The 22,376-nt window shown below is 36.6% G+C and overlaps 2 protein-coding genes and 1 long non-coding RNA gene across 4 annotated transcripts; 1 reads left to right on the forward strand and 2 right to left on the reverse strand.

Moving 5' to 3' along the window:
* Nucleotides 1-648: 648 nt before the first annotated feature.
* LOC307148668 lies at nt 649-2,829 on the reverse strand. The gene is made up of 3 exons (XR_013819476.1): nt 2,738-2,829; nt 1,785-2,660; nt 649-1,680 (listed from the first exon to the last, which is right to left on the reverse strand). It is a non-coding gene; the product is annotated as an uncharacterized lncRNA (long non-coding RNA).
* A 1,427-nt stretch (nt 2,830-4,256) lies between these two features.
* fuca2 (alpha-L-fucosidase 2) lies at nt 4,257-16,909 on the reverse strand. The gene is made up of 7 exons (XM_079854356.1): nt 16,548-16,909; nt 11,703-11,890; nt 9,427-9,766; nt 8,038-8,248; nt 6,934-7,124; nt 6,672-6,780; nt 4,257-5,411 (listed from the first exon to the last, which is right to left on the reverse strand). Exons 1-7 carry the CDS (start codon nt 16,751-16,753, stop codon nt 5,277-5,279), a joined length of 1,380 nt encoding a protein of 459 aa, XP_079710482.1. The 5' UTR covers nt 16,754-16,909; the 3' UTR covers nt 4,257-5,276.
* Nucleotides 16,910-17,039: 130 nt separating this feature from the next.
* LOC307148670 (putative deoxyribonuclease TATDN3) lies at nt 17,040-21,694 on the forward strand. 2 transcript variants are annotated; one of them, XM_079854358.1, is made up of 10 exons: nt 17,040-17,167; nt 17,254-17,286; nt 17,368-17,441; nt 17,513-17,591; nt 17,676-17,738; nt 19,926-20,035; nt 20,124-20,179; nt 20,276-20,388; nt 21,104-21,181; nt 21,253-21,694. In XM_079854358.1, the coding sequence occupies exons 1-10, from the start codon at nt 17,114-17,116 to the stop codon at nt 21,394-21,396; spliced, it is 804 nt and encodes a 267-aa protein (XP_079710484.1). In that variant the 5' UTR covers nt 17,040-17,113; the 3' UTR covers nt 21,397-21,694. The 2 variants fall into 2 exon arrangements, with proteins under 2 accessions (XP_079710484.1, XP_079710483.1); XM_079854357.1 differs by having other exon boundaries at nt 21,101-21,181; nt 21,253-21,684.
* The last annotated feature ends 682 nt before the right edge of the window (nt 21,695-22,376 follow it).

The following is a 22,376-nucleotide window of genomic DNA, read 5'->3' on the forward strand; positions in this document are numbered from 1 at the left end:
ACTCAGGAAATACATAATGCTGAGTGTCTGAAAGACACTAAGCATTATGGGCCGATCTCATTACAAATCGCGTTGAGTTTGAGACATTTCATTAAGTACTCAGACCAGGGCAGAAACTTCTTTCAAATGGAAACGTGCTAACAATAGGAATTTGCATTCCGAGTTTACACCTTTAGAGCAGGATTCCATTTGCCTGGAAGACACACCCTCCTCTATAAGCAAGATATCTCTAAACTCTTAAAAACATTATTACCTTTTGGTTTACTTCTGTGGGGATGAGACCTCTGTACCAGTTGCACTGAGACATTTCAAATGATACCGAACATGTATAGTGTTGTATGATAATTGTTCACATTTATTAATAATATATGGGATATTAATATAACAAGAGAGTTCAGATATTAATTTCCATTGTTTTCTCAGAGAGTTGCCCTCTCCTCCAGTTTTTCCAGTCTTACACCTGCTGTATACAAAATACTACAGTACCTTACATTGTCTGATTTTTTTTTACCTTTAGGTCCACCATTAGGTCATGATACATGTGTCTTTTGTTGTGAAATCTGTACTGATTTTTAAAGTAAATGTAAGAAGAACTTTTATATTGTTAGTAATATTTCAAGATGAGCACTTACTGAACTGAAGCAACTTAGGTTTATTTGATTATCCAAACATTTATTCAAAAGATTTCATTGATTTACAATACAAGCTATCAGAATTTCATTTTATTTTTTACAAAATGATGTTTTATTAACAAAGTTCGGGAGGAGGACGTTCAGATAATTAACACGAGTGGAGAGCACTCAGCAATCAACGATAAGATGTGTATATATATATTCAGCAGACTCACCTCAATTCATTGACAGTTTAGCAGCATCCCTTCTCCACACTTCTAGTCCTAACCACTTACATACGGGGGGAGTACTCTGGGTTCGGGCCGAACTGCGAGCTCGGAGCCCTCCCCCCGGACAGCACGCCAAATACGCATTAAACCTTACTCCCTCTAATTGTATGTAAGTGTGAACTCGTGAATTGCATATTCTGCTCAGTTTGAGCATCTGAGGTGTGTTTTCCTCCTCAAGTATAAGCTCCATATTCTTCTACATGAGCAATAAAAGCCAGATGTATCAAATATGATAAGTTCATCAACCAGCGACAATTAAATCAACACTTTAGACTTTCTACTACTATAAGTAACTTTGCAACTTCATGTCAACTAACAGTCATTAGAGTATTAGTAGACTCTCTGATTAATATCTGCTAACTCTTTATTTTGATGGTCCCTCAAAAGACATTCTACTGAATATAAGAAACTTTGCAAATACATGTCATGTAGTTGAAATGTTGCTTATAGTAAGTAGAGTGTCTAAAATGGATCATCAAAACAAAGTGTAACCCGTGGTTGTTCAAATCGCCAACCTATATGAGCAATAGTAACAGTGTGCTTGCCGATGAAAGTTTCTGTAAACAATTGTGTTTAAAAATATTCATTCATCTGCATTTCAATGATCATCTTGATTCAGGTCACAGACAGCAACAGTCATGGTTTAATGGACATGGTCATAATTCAGTGCATTGTCTGTCATCCTGTGATTTGTAGAAGGTCAACTTGTCCAAACGGCTGAGACATTAAATCAGCAGCTTGTAGATCCAGAGCCACAGCTTCTGTGCATCTGAATATAACTGAAATCAGCAAAACGCTATCATTTAGTAATCTGGCATAATTCTGAATGAGGCAGGATATTTATGTAAAACAACACTTGATTGAAAATGTTGCAATTACATACCAGAACGAAGTTTGGTGGTTGCAGGGAACTAGTTGAAAAATGAGAGGGATTTGTGTTGTCAGTCATTTCAGAGCAAAAAAGATATTATCAAAAAATTAACAATTAAAGTAACTATTTTTGTCTTGTTTTTCAGTAAAATATCGAAACATTCTTAAACGAAGATGCATTTACTTTACTTATGATATAAAGTTATTTTGTGGAAAAACATAAGTGACTTTATGCTATAACAAATATCCACCAGTAGGTAAGAAAAATTAAGTTGAAAAAAGTTTTTTCTTACCCCAATGGTAAACTCATTTAATGTTGAGTTTTTATTTATAGACTTGATATTTTAATTTTGCTTTCTCAAGCATTCTTCATTTAAGAATGTTTATCTTTACTCTAAAACCAGGTCAAAAACACTGAAAAGAAAATCATGTTATGGTGTTAAGTTCTGTTAAAAGATTATGAAAAGAAACATTTTTTTTAATGTGAATTGTGTTGACCTGAATGTTTTCAGATGAATATTTTAGAACGTTTCATTTCAATTTTAGAACAGCTTACTTTTCAATTGGAATTGAATAAATAAAGACACAATGAGGGTTAGTAACTAAAAACTATTTAGCTGAACTATTTATTTAAAAAACAATGCATAATGCATCCCCTATACGTTTTGGTAACCATCCAGAATGACTTTCCCGTAAGTCTAATAATGTCATTGCTTCTATGTCATATCACATGTAGTGCACAAATAGGAAGCAGGACGAAATCCCCTCGCAGACCCCCTCATTCTGTCGTACTACACGTAATGGAAGATTGGCTCTGGGACCCCAAAGGTCCTTCCTACTTTCCCTCCCAGCGGCAGACCAGACACCAGCACAAACACCATCCTGACACCTGCCAAAACAGAGACAGTCGCATGTGGAAACCATGAGGAAATATGGAAAACAGACCAAAAAGGGAGTTTCACATACATGAGGAACATTCTGTTGCTAATTCTGAATTCCCCCCCTGCCGAGTGAGATGTTCATAAACAGTGCAGGACTATTCTTGGCACAACTGCCCTGAATAACTCCGATAGGGAGTTTCTGATATGGGAGCAGTGGCCACGTGTGTCTGAATGCAGCATGTGATGCTCTCCGATTCCAAAGACGCCCATTAGCAGAGCATCATGGGTAGCTTAGGCTGCCACACACTCTAATACATGTCTCCAAATTCAAAAGACAGAACGCATTTCATGTCCTTTACATTTTACACATATAACTTTTAAGATAAAAGTCACTTCACTAAGGGAGTTAAAGAGTCAGTTCACCCACAAATGAAAATTCTGTCATCATTTACTCGCCCTCATGTCGTTCCAAACCCGTAAGACTTTCGCTGATCTTCAGAACACAAATGAAGATCTTTGTCCCTCCATTGACAGGTATGCAACTACCACTTTTACTCTTCAAAATGTTCATAAAGAGATTTTAAAACTAATCCATATGAATTGAGCGGTTTAGTCCTAATTTTCAGAAGAGACTTGATCGCTTTATCTGATAAACAGATTTAATTTAGGCTTTTATAAAGTTTTATATATTGATATTTTTCTTATAAAAATGCATTGTTTCGCTTCAGAAGGCCTTTATTAACACCCTGGAGTCGTATACTTTTATAATGGATGGATGCGCTTTTTGGGGCTTCAAAATCTAAGTTACTATTAACTGCCATTATAAAGATTGGAAGAGCCAGGATATTTTTTTTACATATAACTCAGATTGTGTTCGGCTGAAAGAAGAAAGTCATATTATACACGTAGGATGGCTTGAGGGTGAGTAGATTATGGGATAATTTCATGTTTGGGTGAACTATCCCTTCAAGTATATCGGGGCATTAAGACCCAGTGTTGTTATTGCTAACTAAAACTATTAAAATTCTTGTATATATATTGAAGTAAAGCTGAGATAAATTATAAATAATACATGAAAAACTTAACTTAAAAACTTCAGTGAAAATTAAAAATGTTTTCTTGGCAACTAACTGAAATAAAGTTTAAGTATTAAAATGACTATAAAGATTATATATATAAATAAATAGATTAAATAAATAAAATAATATTTTATTATATAAATATATTTATATATATATAATTTTATTATATATATAAATAAAGATTAAATAGTATAAAATATATTAATATTATATATAAAATATAAAGATATTAATATAAAAAAGTGACTAAATGACTAAAACTAAAATGAAAATAAAAATGTAATATGTAAAAATACAAGCTATTTCAAAATACTATAACAGTATAGATAATAAATAATCCTCTTCTTTATCTCAGTGCACTATTCAATCCTCATGTAACAGACTGCAAATTGCCTTGCAAGACACTAGCATAAAATATTGCTTTTACATTTAATTATTAAAATATTTAGCACACCTGTTTGTGTGGATATTCAGAAATATTAAAAAATAATACTTTATAAATGGACACAGTGATGCTAATCAAACAATACATTTGTCGATTTATTCATTTTAAAAGATAATTATGCACACACAAAACACTGATAATTTATCTCATGTGGTTATCAAAAGACATCTGGCTTCACATTAAGAGCTTTTCATTTTATTTTTTTATTTAGTTCATTCATAGATGCATTTTCTTAAGAAACGATTAGCCTATTGTCACCATGACACTTTTGATTTTGATTGTCATGACACCATCATGTCATAGGATGAAGCAAGTGTGTAACAGAGATTGCTATTGTTAGATCGGATGGATCTCCAAGTCAGAAATATCCGATCCAATGATCCTGTCAAAAGATACATATTTGGTCTATTGAATAATCTTAGTTGTGCGCGTTTAAATTCCCAGACTTCATCTCTTATCTCTCATCTCTTATTTGTGAAGACAAACATTCCACATTCTATAAAACCCCACAATCAGTAGATTAAACAACAAAAGAAAGGAAGTAACAAGTAATATAAAATGAAATAAATGAATAAATGATCAGATGATAAATCAAATGTGATAACTACAAAAATGACTCATGATGAATGAAAAACCAAAGAAAATAAAACGCAACACAGGTATACGGTAGTCCTCTTGAAGTAACACACACAGGTTATTAAAAATTCTTAGATCTGTCACTATATGGTTGCTAAGGTGTTCAGAGAGATAAGTGTGTTCATATGCGGTTGCTAGGATGTTCTGTCAGGTGGTTGCTTACTGGCCCAATAGAGTCCACCATCACATCTCCATGATCTTCTGCTTGCTAGGCTCAGGGTTTTTCCACTTGTCTTCCATGCAAAAATGTCTGATCACTTAGCAAAGCAACAGCACCGCACCACTTTGAGTTCCTACTAGGATACACTAGTGTGCAACAATAAAAAAATTACATTAAAAAATCATAAAGATTATTTTTGTATGATTATTATTTAAGTGTAAAAGTTGGGGGAAAACAGTGCATTCCATCTTTGGCTTCATTAGTCCTAAAAGCAGTAACTAACAGTGCCGGTATCCTCAGGCTACATGGCACCAGTCAGTCGCAGGGTCCAAGCCCAGGAGGGCATCTGACTGGGGTCCAGCTGGGGTAGATGAACCTTCAGACCTGTGGGACTCAAGGACTCCCAAGAGACGGACTTATTGCCAAGCAGCACCACCTGATTTGGAAAAGGTTTGAAACAAGAATAAGAACAGGTTTGCTTCAGATGTAAATGCTCTGAAACTTCTGCAAACAGTTCTAAATAATTAAAGACAGTTTTGAGTGTCATTGTTTGTCTGGAGCTGATGTGCTGCTGGCGACTAACAAACAACTCTTGCTTGTATTTACTTGTGTGTTGTATGTTCATTTTTTGTTCTTCCTTGCTGTTCATTCGTCATCTTCGCTTTATTTTTCGTTCACTTTTGCATTGTATGTTCGTGCATTTTGGAGGCGGAGCAATGAAGGGAGGGGTGTGTTTATTTATTAAAAAATAAATAAATAAAAATGTAATTTTTTTTTTTATGTAATTTATTCCTGTGATCAAAGCTGAATTTTCAGCATCATTACTCCAGTTTTCAGTGTAACATGATCCTTCAGAAATCATTCTAATGTGCCGATTTGCTGCTTAAGAAACATTTCTGGTTATTATCAAAAAGTGCTGCTTCATATTTTTCTGGAAACCGTGACACTTTTTTTTTTAGGATTCTTTGATGAAGAGAAAGTTCCAAAGAACAGTATTTATTTGAAATAAAAACTTTTATAACATTATAAATGTCTTTACTGTCACTTTTGATCAATTTAATGCATCCTTATTGAGTAAAATTATTAATTTCGTTAAAAAAACAACAACTTTTGAACGTTAGAGTACATGGAAAAAAATAAGATAATCTGATGAGATGGCAACAGCTGCTAGTGATCCTGGACCACAAAACCAGTCACATGGGTCAATTTTTTGAAAGTGAGATTTATACATCTAAAAGCTGAATAAATAAGCTTTCCATTGATGTATGGTTTGTTAGGACAATATTTAGCCGAGATACAACTATCTGAAAATCTGGAATCTGAGGGTGCAAAAAAATCGAAACATTGAGAAAATCGCATTTAAATTTGTCCATTTATGTTCACGATTGTGCTGCTTTCACTCACAAAAATAAATGTTTTATATATTTACGGTAGGAAATTTACAAAATATCTTCATGGAACATGATCTTTACTTAATATCCTAATGATTTTTGGCATAAAAGAAAAATAAATAATCATTTTGACCCATTCAGTGTATTGTTGGCTATTGCCACAAATATACCCATGCGACTTGTGACGTTTTGTGCTCCAGGGTCATAATATGGTTGGTCGCTAAGGTTTTAAAGCCGGGCTTTACAAACAATCAATTATTCAATAAGAATCTTTTTTTATATATAATTTCTACAATATACATTACCTGAGTCTTGGCCGCTGACACAATGGGGTCGTTCAGAACAATGTACCCATCAGCGGGCCATGAAAGAAAAATAGCATAGATTGCTTTCTCCTTCGGATTCATTGTATACCTGTTAGGACAAAACCAAATTATACATTGATTTAAAAGCAAATAAAAGGTGAAAGAGATTAAATGGAAGAAGAGAGAAACAGAGGCAAAGAAACAAACAGACTTTTGCGTAACACGTTACTGTACATAAGAGAGAATTCATAATGTAACTGACCAAACTCCAGGAGTGGCAGTGTCGTTCTGAACTCTCCATGCGCTGCTGTTGTAAATGGCTTCTCCGTTCACCTGAAGCCACTGACCAATCTGCCGCAGACGCTCCTCGAATATGGGCATGATGCGGCCATCATGTGTGGGGCCGACGTTCAACAGCAGATTCCCCCCACAGGACACGGTCTCCACGAGACTCTGTAAGACAAACAGAGGACTTCTAAATGCTCACTGCATATATATATATATATACACTACTGTTCAAAGGTTTGGGGGCAGTAAGATTTACTTTAAGAAGAAGGGATGCATTAAATTTATTAAAAGGGACAGTATATACATTTATAATGTTACAAAAGATTTCTATTTCAAATAAATGCTGTTCTTTTGAACTTTCTATTCATCGAAATATTCATCCTGACAGAAACTGTATCACAGTTTCCACAAAAATATTAAAGGGACAGTTCACCCAAAAATGATTTCATCCTAGGCTCCACACGGCTCTGGGGGGTTAATAAAGGCCTTCTGAAGTGAAGCGATGAGTTTGTGTAACAAAAATATTCATATTTAACAAAGTAAAATTTTAACTTCCGGCTAAACAGCCATACGCAGTCTACTTACTCCTAATGCACAACTTACGCAACTTGTGACGTAAGAAGTAGCGTAAATATCAACAGTACGTCGCATTACTCGCATGGTTGCGGTTTACACTTAAGTGAAATCAGTATGTTCGTTTGGCCGGAAGCTAGTTATTTTACTTTATAAAGTTTTAAATATGTATATGTTTCTTACACAAACGCATCGCTTCTCTTCACTTTTATGATGGATAGATGCACTTCTATGGACTTCAAAACAGAAACAGCAATTCACTGCCATTAAAAAGCTTGGAAGAGCCAGGACATTTTTTTAATATAACTCTGATTGTATTCGTCTGAAAGAAGAATGTCATATACACTTAGGATGATTTGAGGGTGAGTAAATCATGGGCTAATTTTCGATAATGTCAGATCGCACATAGCAGCAATTACGATATTATCGTAGACGATATAAATCGCACACCCCTAGTCAAGTGCACACAAGTGTCCGAGTGAATGAATGTAAATGTAAAACTCACTCCTATCAGTTGTTCAGTGGTGAGGAAATCACTGAGTTTGGCCTCTCTCCTGTAGCCCCATGACTTCTTGTCAATGGACAAGCAGTTCTCCCACTTGTGCTTCAGCAGGTGTCCTGGGTTGAACCGATCCGAGCAGGTGTAATATCCGCCATGTTTACATATGCTGCCATATCCCCAGCGGTCATTGGTCACAACAGTGTCACGCACAGGGCTGAGAAAACAACATTTGCCATCAGTTAAGCTACATGACTTTACATACACAGTTCTAGTATGCAACTTGTTTGGTTCTCTACAATGTTATTGTGAAATTAAATCAAAATTAAAGTCTTTAGTCTATGTCTGATAGCTTTGAGTTCATCTAGACACTAGTGTAAGTCTAGTGTAGTGTCCAAAACATTGACAAATAAGCGTTTAGGAGAAAAATGCTATTGCAATGGGGCAAGGTTTAGTGAGCCCCTGCTGGTAGATGCAGCAATTACACTATCCTGTTGACAAAAAGCATTTTTCGCCATTGACGGCCATTCTAAAGTAGCCGTGCGTTCTAACAAAATAAAAAAGAATGGCAAAGAGTATATAAATCACAAAATGTAAAAGCCTTATAGTAGATGTTTTATCAGTGATTGCTTTTACAGAGGGATCTCAACTCTCTGGTGGTCTTTGGTCATTTTAAAAATTGTACATTTTGTGCAAGTGGCACAAAAGTCACCAAGTTTCGTATCATTCAAATGAAGTAAAAAATTAAATCATTTATTGATTAATTTGCAAACGTGGTGACTTTTGAGCCACTTGCTAAATTCTGGACATGTTTAGATAAGGCTGAATGGTCTTGAATAAAAACTGTCATACTTGTGATCTTTGAGGATGAAAATGAAATGAACAGGAAATATGAAAAAATATGAAAATACAGAGCAATTTCTGAGGTACAATCTACAGCCACAATGAAGTAGCCAATGTGTCTGTCTAAATACAAATGCAAAACCTAACCTGTGTGTATAATACACACACACACACACACACACACACACACACACACACACATATATTAGGGGTGTAAAAGGGGTGTAGTAATTATATTTAAATAATATTTAACTAATAGTAATTAAATAATATGAAATATTTCTTTCTTATATTTTTATTATTTGAAATATTAACATGAAATATCAAAATACATAATATTCAAAATAAATATTATTGAAAATAATTCAACCAATATTGAAATACAGTAGATTCATTTCATTTAAAAATGAATGTTGACTGTTGAGGATCAAAAGTGTGACCCTTAAGGGAGAAAATGGACATTGAATTTGATATTTTTCCTATCTGCTGCCTTTGGACCTCCTCTTGGTTTCTTGGTTTGTAATCATGACACTCATGTTAAGGTGTCCTTACCTCTCGTTATAGAGCCAGGCGAGGAACCCTGTGCTGTTCCAGTAGTAGTCAGGCGCATCTCCGTCACCATCAGACCACAGTACGTCAGGTTTGAACTTGTTGACTATCTCGTACAGCTCGGGCAGGGTCTTGGTAGTAGGGAACACATTGGTTTTGTAGAAGTTGTTAGCATCGGCTCTGTACAGAGGGTTAAACCACTCAAACAAGGAGTGGTAAAGCCCCAGACGCAAATCACTGTGTTTCCGCAAAGCAGTGGCGATCTCATCCACCACATCCCGCTTCGGCCCAACCGACACGGCGTTCCAGTTCCACGAGTACTTTGAGCCCCACATTGTAAAGCCTGAGGAATTGAAACACATGAATGAATAACTCTTTACAATAAGGCTCATTTGTTAACATTAGTTAATGTATTAACTAACTATGAGCAGTCCATTTGTTACTGTATTTGTTAATCTTTGTTAACGATAGTTAATAAAAAAATACAGCTGTTCATTGTTAGTTCACAATGCATTAACTAATGTTATACCATGGTCTGGGTGAATACTCGATTCTGATTGGCTGCAGGGTGTCCGTTAAAAAGTGATAATGTACCACTGATCTATATAGAATGACATTATATAGATCAGTGTAATGTACACCTAGGAAAGGCGTCCCGTCAATTTGCCTGATGACAGTTCTAAATGATTGCGCTGGCTCACTCACTGATCAACTGCTGCGGTCGGGTCGCTGTGGCCACGTTGCTTGGCAACGCCTGTATGCGGGAGATATTAAATGGTGCGCTCAACTTAATAAATAAAAACCCTCACGATTTTTACTCTAAAACACATTAAAGTATTATTAATTGATTAAATATTTCTTTCTTTCGTAAGTGACCATGGTATATGCGGGTTAATGCCCTTCGAGGTGTCCATTGTCAGGTATTAATGGACTTCGGCGGAGGCAACCGCTGTGCGTCGGACGGTTCACGCCTCGCCGTCGTCCATTAATACCTGATATAAATGGACACCTCGTCGGGCATTAACCCTTACTTAACAAGATTTTAATAAAGTATTAGTAAATGTGGAAATTAACATTAACAAAGATTAATAAACGCTGTATACGTGCAGTTCGTTATTAGTTCATGTTAACTAATGCTAACTAACGAACCTTATAATTAAGTGTTACCTATTACCTTAGTTAGTTCATCTCAACATTTATTAATACATTATTAAAATCAAAAGTATTTGTGAATGCACTGAATGACATAAATGTCACTAGAAATGACATAAAAAGTGAAAAAACGTTGGTCAAAAACGTGCATTTACACACAAACTTGCCTTCAACCACAACTTTCCGGCACCATCTTTATTTTTTAGTTCAACTGTCACTGAATGGAAAGCGCACAGGATTGTGGGAAGTCAAAGGCAGTGAAGGATACATGTTGCCTTCAAAAATCCCTCAGATGAAGGTCTCTCAAGAGACAGGAAGTGAAGCTAACATTGGATTTAGGCGTGCCTTGATGCCTTCCTACATTGGAACGTGTCTTCCGAAGGCAACGGTTTTAAGCTTTCGGACGCAGCCAATGTTTCAAGTATTGCGGTATGGCATATTGGTGCCTGTATATTTTAAGTTATTTTAATTTCCCAATCTACTTGAACAGATCAAATCTGCTTTGTATCTTGAAATGTACTAATAACCACCGTAAAACATGGCCAATACTCTATAGACTATATAGACAGGGCATAGGGTCATACACACAAAGACCATCAGAGTAACACAACTGAAATTAAAATACTGCAATAAACATTAACTAAACAACAGAGAATGTGACAGAAAACACCCTAATGTACAGTACAGTACATCACTGATAACAAAAAGTAAAAAGAAGAAGCAAAACTATTTATAGAAAATATTATGATTCTGTGTCACTGGAAATGGCCTTTTACTGTTTTTCACTGTAAGCTATATGGTAAACCATACTTTTTACTTGAAAAATACCATAAATTTGACAGTATTTTATAGGAAATGCCCAGAGAATGTGATGTTAAACCATTTATAGCAAGGTATTTTACAGATAACCAATTAACCGGGTTTTACCATGGCATTTTTACAGTATTTCTTATTGTAATTTTACATAATTACAATAAAAAAAATTATGAAAAATACTGTAAATATGCCATGGTAAATACCGGGTAATTGGTTAACTATAAAATAACTATATAGCATTAAAATAATTAGAGTTGGCAGATATGCACAAATTAAATGCATTGCAGTCTGTGCAATCATTCCTCACAAACCTTCATGGTGTTTGGTCGTGAGCACAATATATTTGGCTCCAGACGAGGCAAAAATGTCAACCCACTCTACAGGATCAAAGAATTCAGCGTGGAACTGGGATGCAAAGTCTGCGTAGGTGAAGCCAGGTGGATAATTCTGCTCCATAAAGTTAACATAAGATGGGAATTTCTGGCCCTGCCAGTACCACCTGTTGGAAAACAAAACTATTAAGCACAGTTAACCTCAAATATATACATTCAAAAACACTGTCATAAAGTGACCAAGGCCATTTAACTTCTTGATTAAAGAAAATAAAGCTTACTTTATAGAACGATTTGGATTATATGCATTTCAGATATAATTTTTTTTTATTTAGATTATGCACATTGTAATGTATAAAAAAATATAAATCTTATTACAGTATTTTTTTTGCTATATAACTCAAAAGTAAACTGTCTGGAGGAGGGAAAATGTGTTCACATCATGCAATATTTTCATGGAATTAAACATGCGAAATATGATAATTTTACAAACATTTTTGGGGTTGTATGACCTGTTGTAATGTTATTAACTCACATTCACATTTACTACTGTAGCACTGTAAGGTATCTGATTATAGAAACATGGTACTTTGATATACCATATTGTAGTAATGAATGATCAACATTAATGTACAATGATAATTACATGGTATTCATGGGTATTTCATACAGTAACATGGTGGTTGTACAGCATATGTGCAAAACACCACAATATTGGTAGTGTCAAGATACTTTCTGGTACTTTTTATGTTAGTGTCATTCACACTGTATTTGTGCTGATGCTGGTAAAGTTGGTTTGACATTGGATATTAGTTAGCATTCTCTGACCAAATTAAGGCAATAAAAATCATTCAAAGATTACGAAATATGGATAGTTTTATTAATAGAGTGTAATAGTCTGAATTAAGTGGAGAAGTATGAAAAAAATCACTAGGGGTTGTTCACTAGATACAGTAACATAGTTATTGCATTGTTTTTATTATTTTCTATTAAGGTGTTTAGCAATGCATTCACATACACATGCCATATATTTTACACATATTGGATTTGTAAAAATATAATTGTATGTTTTTTTTATTTCAAATTTTTTTTTAAATAAAATATTTATATAACTTGACGGTCATGTGACCTGATGATATCACATCAGTTGTAACATATCTTACATGAATTGAATTTAGGAAATATCCTGTATTTTTAACTATTTTTTAAAATATTAATGGTCATGTGACCTGATGTTGGCACCTCCACTGTATTATATTCATAAACATCTGTCACACATCTTACATGAACCTGTTTTTGGGAACATGTCTGTTGATTTTATATCATTTTTTTGAATGATTAAAATCCATTTAACTTCCTGGTCATGTGACCTGATGTTGGCACACCCACTGTATTCAATCTCTCAAACATCTCTCAAACATCTTACATGCAGTTACATGCATGTGGAAACGTGTCTTTGGTGATTTCATAACAATTTTTTAAACATTTATATATTTTAATTTAACGATATCATATCACCTAACATCTGCAAACATATCCTATTATACATGTCTTATTTTAAGGAAATCTTATTTTGTGTGTTAATCCCAGTTCTTGAAATAATCAAATCAATTACATATTTTAATGCTTATATAATCTAATGATGTCACATTGCATCCAGCATAACCTAAATGCCCAACTGGCAACTAACTGCCCAAACCAACTTGGATATGATTTCAAATAATCAAAAATAGATTTTGTCCACATCCATGGATCCATAGTGGAAATTTCTCTTCACTGAAAGTTGTCCATGACTTTTAAGTACTGCAAAAACTCATGACATTTGTGCATCAACATAATGAGTAAACTTGCACCTGATGTTGGGTCTTTAAACGTATGTTTTCTGCACACAAACAAAAATATGACATAAGCAAATATTCTAAGTTCCTTTGTGAATTAAAGGTGCAGTATGTGATTTCTGAAGAACTCTGTTGAGAGAGGATCGGACCGAGCAGCACAACACACTTGTAGCCAATCAGCATTAGGGGGTGTGTCACTCACGATGGGGGAGGAGAGAGAGTGAGCCAATCAGCAGCAGGGGGCGTGTTACTCATGATGTGGGAGGAGAGAGAGTGAGCCAATCAGCAGCAGGGGGTGTGTCACTCATGATGTGGGAGGAGAGAGAGTGAGCCAATCAGCATTAGGGGGTGTATCACTCACAATGGGGGAGGAGAGTGAGCCAATCAGCAGTAGGGGGCGTCACTCATGATGGGGGAGGAGAGAGAGTGAGCCAATCAGCAGCAGGGGGCGTGTTACTCATGATGTGGGAGGAGAGAGAGTGAGCCAATCAGCAGCAGGGGGTGTGTCACTCATGATGTGGGAGGAGAGAGAGTGAGCCAATCAGCATTAGGGGGTGTATCACTCACAATGGGGGAGGAGAGTGAGCCAATCAGCAGTAGGGGGCGTCACTCATGATGGGGGAGGAGAGAGAGTGAGCCAATCAGCAGCAGGGGGCGTGTTACTCATGATGTGGGAGGAGAGAGAGTGAGCCAATCAGCAGCAGGGGGTGTGTCACTCATGATGTGGGAGGAGAGAGAGTGAGCCAATCAGCATTAGGGGGTGTATCACTCACAATGGGGGAGGAGAGTGAGCCAATCAGCAGTAGGGGGCGTCACTCATGATGGGGGAGGAGAGAGAGTGAGCCAATCAGCAGCAGGGGGCGTGTCACTCGTGATGTGGGAGGAGAGAGAGTGAGCCAATCAGCAGCAGGGGGCGTGTTACTCATGATGTGGTAGGAGAGAGAGTGAGCCAATCAGCAGTGGGGGCATGTCACTCATGATGGGGGAGGAGAGAGAGTGAGCCAATCAGCAGCAGGGGGCGTGCTACTCATGATGTGGGAGGAGAGAGAGTGAGCCAATCAGCAGCAGGGGGTGTGTCACTCATGATGGGGAGGAGAGAGAGTGAGCAATCAGCAGTGGGGGGCGTGTCACTAATGATGGGGAGGAGAGAGAGTGAGTCAATCAGTAGCAGGGGGCGTGTCTCTCGTGATGTGGGATGAGCAAGAGTTATCAAGTGTTTCTTAGGCCTAGACCCATTAAATTCTACAAAGTGCCAAGTTTATAGTACAATTGGCTATAGTACTACTAATAAAAATACTTTATAAGCATTTGCTTAACATAGTAATGAAATTACTTTTGTGTGAGAAAAGTTTTAACAGGCCTTGTGTTACACCATTAGGTCACATGACAGGGAAGTTAAATGTTTTTTTTTTTTAAAAACACATTAAAAACTAATTTTCAGAATGAGGAAGCTGATGTTGCAGTTGACAGGTATGACAGATCAGGTGAGTTCATGTAGACAACCACATCATGTGATTTGAAACAAAAACTAGTACCAAAGTTTACAACATTATCAACATTAACAGCGATACAACATTATCAAAACAACAACATCAACAGCGATACAACATTATCAAAAGTTTGCGTTTTCAGGCACCCAAAACGCCGTTGTCGTTTAATGAACGGCCTAAACTCTTAAAAAGTTTAATGTTTTAGTTGAAAACGGTGTCGTGTAAACAGCCCCCTAGAGACAGCTGCAGCACAATGCTTCACTGGAGTGTCTTTGGTACTAGTTTTTGTTTCAAATCACATGACAGGGAAGTTAAATGTTGTTGTTTTTTTAAAAACACATTAAAAAATAATTTTCAGAATGAGGAAGCTGATGTTGCAGTTGACAGGTATGACAGATCAGGTGAGTTCATGTAGACAACCACATCATGTGATTTGAAACAAAAACTAGTACCAAAGACACTCCAGTGAAGCATGGTGCTGTCTCTAAGAGGCTGTTTACACGACACCGTTTTCAACTAAAACATTAAACTTTTTATGAGTTTAGGCCGTTCATTTAAACGACAACGGCGTTTTGGGTGCCTGAAAAGGCAAACTTTTGATAATGGTTTATCGCCATCTAATGGCCTGGCAGCAGAATACAGCGTTTTTAGTCTTTTTCGCGAATCCGAGTGAATTGGGATCGTTTTGACAATGGTGTCCACCGTACGTGGAAAACTCAAAGGAAAAACTTCTCCATTTTAAGCACTGTAAACATACCCTTATTCACGACGATCAAATGAAAGTTGTTTAAAAATCACATGATGTGGTGTGGTTGTCTACAAAAACCCACATGATCTGTCACATTTCTGCATTTCTACAATATGTACTGAGTAAGCTAGAAAACATATGCAAAATAATAATACAAAACGGGTATGATATATTTAGGCCACATGACCATAGCAATTTAAATAGATTTCAATCATTCAAATTTGTTTTATAAAATCAACAGACATTTTCCCAAAAAACAAATAGGCTAAATGCAAGATGTGTGAGTTATAATTTGTTATTATAATACAGGGTGTGCGGCAGCATCAGGTCACATGACCAGGAAGTTATATAGATTTTAATAGTTAAAAAATGTGCCTAAACATATATTTTTTTTAAATCACACGGTGTAAGATATGTGGCAAGAGCTAACTTAGTGATTGAATTACATGTGGTTTGACATCTGTAGGTCAAAACAATAAGAAATTAAATAGTTTAAGCATAACACTTACATTAAACAGTTATAATAACACATTTTTAAATCATATATAAATGATATAGCTACTTAGTCAAGCGTTTTTGACTAAATTAAGTTGAATCGTTACATAGAAAAGCATAATTCATGTATTCACAGAAAAATGCCTTGTTTATAATAATCATGCACTGTTGAACGTTTTGCACTTTTGCAACACTCCCTAACTCTGATCTCCTGTCAAACTAATGTCCAATATAAAACCAGACGCAGACTTACCAGAACCATTCACTGCCAAAGCTGGGAACCGAAAACACTCCCCAGTGAATGAAAATGCCGAATTTGGCTTGATCGAACCATTCCGGTAGAGGTCTTGAATCAATTGATTCCCACGTTGGCTTGTATTGACAAAGACAGCCGCCAATCGAGAGTAAAAAAAGGGACAAAACACCCCAGTGATGCATTGTGCTGCCGCTGTCTTTCATTCACAGCGATCAAATGAGAGTTGTTTCAGATCACATGATGTGCTGTGGTTGTCTACAAAAACTCACGTGATATACCTGCCAAATACAAAACAAAACGTTTAACATACAGCAACTGTGGAAACTTCCTCATTCAGAAACCTGGAAACAAGCGCCACCACTGCGAAGGCTCGATTTATGAATATTAAGTAGGTAACACGACGTTCGCCGATGATTGGCTAAAGCATACTGGAGGACCTAATTAATATTCATGACATAAGCCTTCGCTGTCGTGGGATTCGTCACATCCTGTTCTGTACTAGTTTACATAGATAGAGTGATCCGTGTGGACTGTGGTTTGCAACGATCTGAAAATATACATCTATGCAAGGATATATCGACTGTCACTGTCATATTTCTGCCGAGGATTTTGACAGTGTAAGAAAGAAAAATAGTTGCAATGTTCATAATACTATGGAACTATCTGAGAAGTTCCTTAATGAGTGTGTGTTGTGTTTATTTAGGACATTGATGATGTCATTGGAGAGTCTAAAAAGGTACCTCTCTTTCAATCTATATTCTCTGTCAAATCTGATATCCATATTAAGAGTGCAGTAATGTTTGTTTTAATTTTTTAGGCTGGGCTTGTTGCCCTTCTTGCTGTAGCAGAGCATGCTGGTGAATTTGAGAAAATTATACAGCTCTCACAAAGGTATATCTTGCATATTATCTTGTGTATTGTTTTCAGCAAACTCAATATTAAATGGCTTTAATTTCCTATAGGTTCCCTGGATTCATTATGCCATGTCTTGGAGTTCATCCTGTCCAAGATCCAGCACAACCCAGAGGAGCCGTACCAGAGGTCTGAAACATATGCGTATAAAGATACATTTATTTTATTCACTGTCTTACAGCTGACACGGTTTCCTTATTTTCTGCCCCACAGGATTTAGATGCTGCATTACCGCTGATTGACAAATACAAAGAGCACATTGTGGCTATTGGTGAGGTTAGACATATACTGAATGTCTAACTAGTTGTTATAAGTAGAGAATAGAGTTCTGTAAGATTTTAATCCCTTAAAGGGATACTCCACTTTTTTTGGAAATAGGCTCATTTTACATCTCCCCCAGAGTTAAACAGTTGAGTTTTACCGTTTTCAAATCCATTCAGCCGATCTCTGGGTCTGGGGGTCATGGGTGAAGCAGGCGTCATATCATTACGCCTGCTTCACCCATGATACGGCAGCAAAGTTTCTTGATTATTACGCAGGAATGAGAGTATAGTTCCTTGCCATATCAGCCTAGAAAATTGCAACTTTACATTTTCCGTCGGTCTTAGTACATGATGTAACTACAGAAGAGTCAAGTTTTAAATAGGAAAAATATCGAAACTCTTTGTTCATTTTTTTGAGAGAGATGCTAATGGTCTTGTCCGGTTCAATTCATTATGCTAAGCTATGCTAAAAGTGGGACCCCCCCAGACCCAGAGATCGGCTGAATGGATTCGAAAATGGTAAAACTCAACTGTTTAACTCTGGGGGAGATGTAAAATGAGCCTATTTCCAAAAAAAAGTGGAGTATCCCTTTAAAGGTAGGGTAGGCAATTTCGGAGAGGCTAGCAATAGCAAGTTAGCTCTGAAAGCATAAGAACACACCCTCTCTTCACAGCGTCTCCAAAGCCTCACCTCCTTCATGAACGCATACAAGCCAGAGCAAACAAAAACGTCACGAGAGAAGGCGTTAAATTACCTCATGTCTCAAAGCACATAACATTACAATAATAATGAACGTAAACAACTTAAAGAGGTAGTTATACCACCTGACTGCTGCCGGTTCATTTCACTGTTGATAGTGTTGACATGGAAGCATAAATCAATGAGGACGTGAACAGCGGGTTGCCATGTCGTAATTACGGTTATGACACAGTGTGAATGCAGAACAAGCTCGTTGTTTTGGTTCAGGTGGAACTGTAAAAGGTGGCAGCTGCTGTTTGTTTGTGACTGTCTGTCTTAGGCCCCGATCACACCAAACACGTTTTTCAGGTTTGAAAACGCGAGGTGCAGAGAACTGCCCCATCACACAGAACGAGCAGTGCGCTGCGTTTTTTATGTTGCTAGGCAACCACTGAAACAGCTGTCCTGTCAGTCAAGTACACGTCAAATCAGCCTTTTATTAACTTTATTTATTTTTGTTAACATTGTGGTAGTTAAGGTTCGTGAAGTCGTTAAGCTCCTGGTAACCCGCGAGGGCACCACAAGTATATCCTCCATTCAAGCAACTGTAGCTTTCATCACTAAAACGGAAGGCCCGCCTCTCCATTAATTCGATTGGACAGTGGAAAAAAACGCGATGACGTGGGGGCGCTGTCCAATCGAATGAATGGAGACTCTAACTCTGCATAACTTTACGAAACGCGCTGATGATGTGTGATGTCTGCGCGAGAAGCAGAGGTATGGAAATACATATGTTGACAGACAGGTAGGATATCCTATCATTGCATTCGGACGAAAATGTTTTGGTCCTTAGACTTCCACAAAAGATGTACATGTTTTAATATTTAAAGGGTAACTAAACCCCTGGTCAGAGCCCGACTCCACCCACTGGCAATATTTGAAAAATGCTGGAAAAGTAGGCAGAGCCCAGTGGAGAGGGGGCGTGCATCTGAGACGTATCTGTCTCTAGGCAAGGGCGTGGTTAGCTGGTACTCTCTTACGTCAGAGTGTACCACAACTTCCAATAGGAAAATTCAACTGCAGTAGCCACCGTTCAACCTGAAGAGGGCAGCACTCAGACGTTTTTACACCATATTTTGTAAAATTAAAACACTTTAAACACAAATGTCAAAAAATTACTTGAATCAATGAACAGCATTAATAAAGCCCCATTCTTACAGATCATTAACTAAAAAAAGTTAGTTTAGGGTTTAGTTACCCTTTAAACCACTTCTATTATTAATTGCTATCTGGATGAGAAGTGAGTTTAAACCAGTATAACTAAATTTTTTTCAAAAATTGCAAAAATACCCTACCTTTAATTGTCTAAAAAAATGTTTCAGCACTGCATAATGCAATGAGCAGTCCAACATTTGTTAATGCAGGCAAAAAACAAAGTCTTCCTCTTCCATCAGTACCTAAATGAACTATTTAGTGTTATCATGTTTTTACACATGTTTAAATATGTATCATTACATATAGGTCGGCCTGGATTTCACGCCACGTGTAGTCAGCAGTGACGCTGGGAAAGACGGACAGAGACAGGTACTCATTCGACAGGCTGAAATCGCGAAACAGTTAAATCTGCCTCTGTAAGTGTCATGCTTCTGGCTTTGTATATTTGTGCACATAAAAAACAACATTATGATCTTTCATATAGCAGTGAGTTTTGTCTGTTAGGAATGTACACTCAAGATCTGCTGGAAGACCAACCATCCATCTTTTGAAGGAGCTGGGTATGCATACATACCAAAACATGCATGACAAACAGTGCCTGCTTATTCATAAATCTGTTGCTCTTCATGATTTCAATCTTGTCTGTTTTCAATAAGGTGTAGAAAATGCACTTCTTCATGCATTTGACGGAAAACCTTCGGTTGCAATGGAGGGTGTGAAAGCTGGTTATTTTTTCTCAATACCTCCATCCATTGTAAGGAGTGATCAGGTAAATATAACCTACTGTTAAAAGGTTTTGTACGGTGGCCGAGAGAGCTCAACGCGCTGCAACTGAAGAAAACACATGCAAATAGAAAAACATCTTCATTAGTTTCACAACACATTTGTGCTCCAAATACTCACAACTCAAGCAAATACAGAAACACACTGCAGAAGTGCACAACACCATCAAATACAGAAACACGCTGAAGATGTGAAACTGATGAAGTTGTTTTCTTAATTTGCTCGGCCACCGTAGTTTTGACTCCTCATGCCAATATTTACAAGCTCTCTTCACAGTATGTGCTCTGCTAATAGACATACACTCCAAATCAAAAGCTTGAACAATGAAGTATAATGTAAATATGAGAATTATGTAGTGACCGAAATGTCAAACAAATAAAACCTCTTTTTTTATATTTTTAAATATTTGGGCTTCTTCATTCTCAATCAAATTTGATGAATTTATTTTTTAAAGATTTTACAAAAAAAATAAAAAAAAATAATAATATATATATATATATATATATATATATATATATATATAATTTATATTTGTCTACAAACTAATTTCAAGCATTTAAGCGAAAGTCTTTATATGAAAATGTTTTTAAGATCTTGTCCAAACGTTTAACTTGTAGTGTATATCTGTTTCTATAATTTACAATAACACCTCAGTGCATTTATTAGTCACACATCACATGATATCCACCTTTGACAAGAAGCAGAAGCTGGTGAAGCAGGTTCCTCTGGAGAGCATGTGTTTAGAGACGGACTCTCCTGCGTTGGGACCTGAGAAGCAGGTACGGCAGCTTTTAGTTTTTCTGTCATAAACATGATTTGACGTTTATTTACATCTGTGTTTTTACTCTAGGTGAGGAATGTACCAGGGAACATCAGCATTAGTGCCGAATATATCGCCAAAATCAAAGGAATTCCCTTGGAGAAGGTCATAGAGGTCACTACCCAGAATGCCCTGCGCCTCTTCCCCAAATTAAAAACATTTATCAAAGCTTGACATTAACACCGCACCTCGGCAAAGCTGCTTAAAGCTGTCCTTTAAACAAACAGATGTGCATTGTTGTGTAGAAATTAAGATCAAGAAAAAAATATGTATTTTCTTTTCAGAAGACATTGCTTATTTTCATTTATTTGACTGATTAATCATTTGGGTTTTTTGATTCAAGATAGCCTATTGTTCCGATTCGGAGGACTGACTGCAGATTACCACAGTTTTTTTGTTGTTGTTGTGATGTAAAAAAAATATTGTATCAAAAGCTGGATTAAAAACAAATACCTTATGTACAGTGGGTCTCAAACCTGTTTATGAAGTCATTGAGCAACAAGTTTACTACGAGCTAATGTAAGCATGTGAAGATTTTTGCAGCATATTTATAGGAGAGTCAAAGACACCATTGTTCACTAGGGTAAATAGAAAGAAATGGAAGGCCACACAAAAAAAAGTTAGTGTAATGAAAAATAAAAACGCAGAACTTGCTTTTACCAGTAGATGGCAGAAAATACAATAATACTTCCGTCTCTAATCTGAACACTAGGGTTCTGTAGCCAGGGTTGCCAAGTCTGAGGTTTTCCGGCGTAATTGGGCTACTTTAAACTCTTGCCGCGGGTTAAAGGTTTGACATATTGCAAAAATTATATTAGACTAAAAAGCTTGTATACATTTTTTTTATATTCTACCATAAAACTGATAGATGTTAAGTTTTCTGATCACTACAATATAGGATAGTGTTCTTCATTTTGCATAACAGGGATTATAAAATATGGGAATGTCACATTCACAGAGAGGGCTTAAACCAGGATTGTGCCTCAGTTCAATTAGGGCATTTAAGTAGCTTTTATAAACGTGCATGAGGGGAAAAAAACATTACTTATGTGCATCTTGATCTAGTCTATGATCTTGAGACATAACAACAGCACTGGCATATTTTAAGATATGTCACTGCAAGGTGCTTTCAGTTCAACATGTATTTTAGTCTG

This window comes from Squalius cephalus (genome assembly GCF_949319135.1).
Source record: "Squalius cephalus genome assembly, chromosome: 20".
Lineage (NCBI taxonomy): Eukaryota > Metazoa > Chordata > Actinopteri > Cypriniformes > Leuciscidae > Squalius > Squalius cephalus.

Excerpts from the sequence above, each read along its gene's own strand:
- LOC307148670 (XM_079854357.1), top strand. The coding sequence starts at position 17,114 with ATGCAAGGATATATCGACTGTCACTGTCATATTTCTGCCGAGGATTTT. Across the intron at positions 17,442-17,512 it reads ATTATACAGCTCTCACAAAG|GTTCCCTGGATTCATTATGC; the intron begins GTATATCTTGCA and ends AATTTCCTATAG. Across the intron at positions 17,592-17,675 it reads CCAGAGGAGCCGTACCAGAG|GATTTAGATGCTGCATTACC; the intron begins GTCTGAAACATA and ends TCTGCCCCACAG.
- fuca2 (XM_079854356.1), bottom strand. The coding sequence starts at position 16,753 with ATGAAAGACAGCGGCAGCACAATGCATCACTGGGGTGTTTTGTCCCTT. Across the intron at positions 9,767-11,702 it reads CACGACCAAACACCATGAAG|GCTTTACAATGTGGGGCTCA; the intron begins GTTTGTGAGGAA and ends TCAATTCCTCAG. Across the intron at positions 7,125-8,037 it reads CCACTGAACAACTGATAGGA|AGTCTCGTGGAGACCGTGTC; the intron begins GTGAGTTTTACA and ends TTTGTCTTACAG.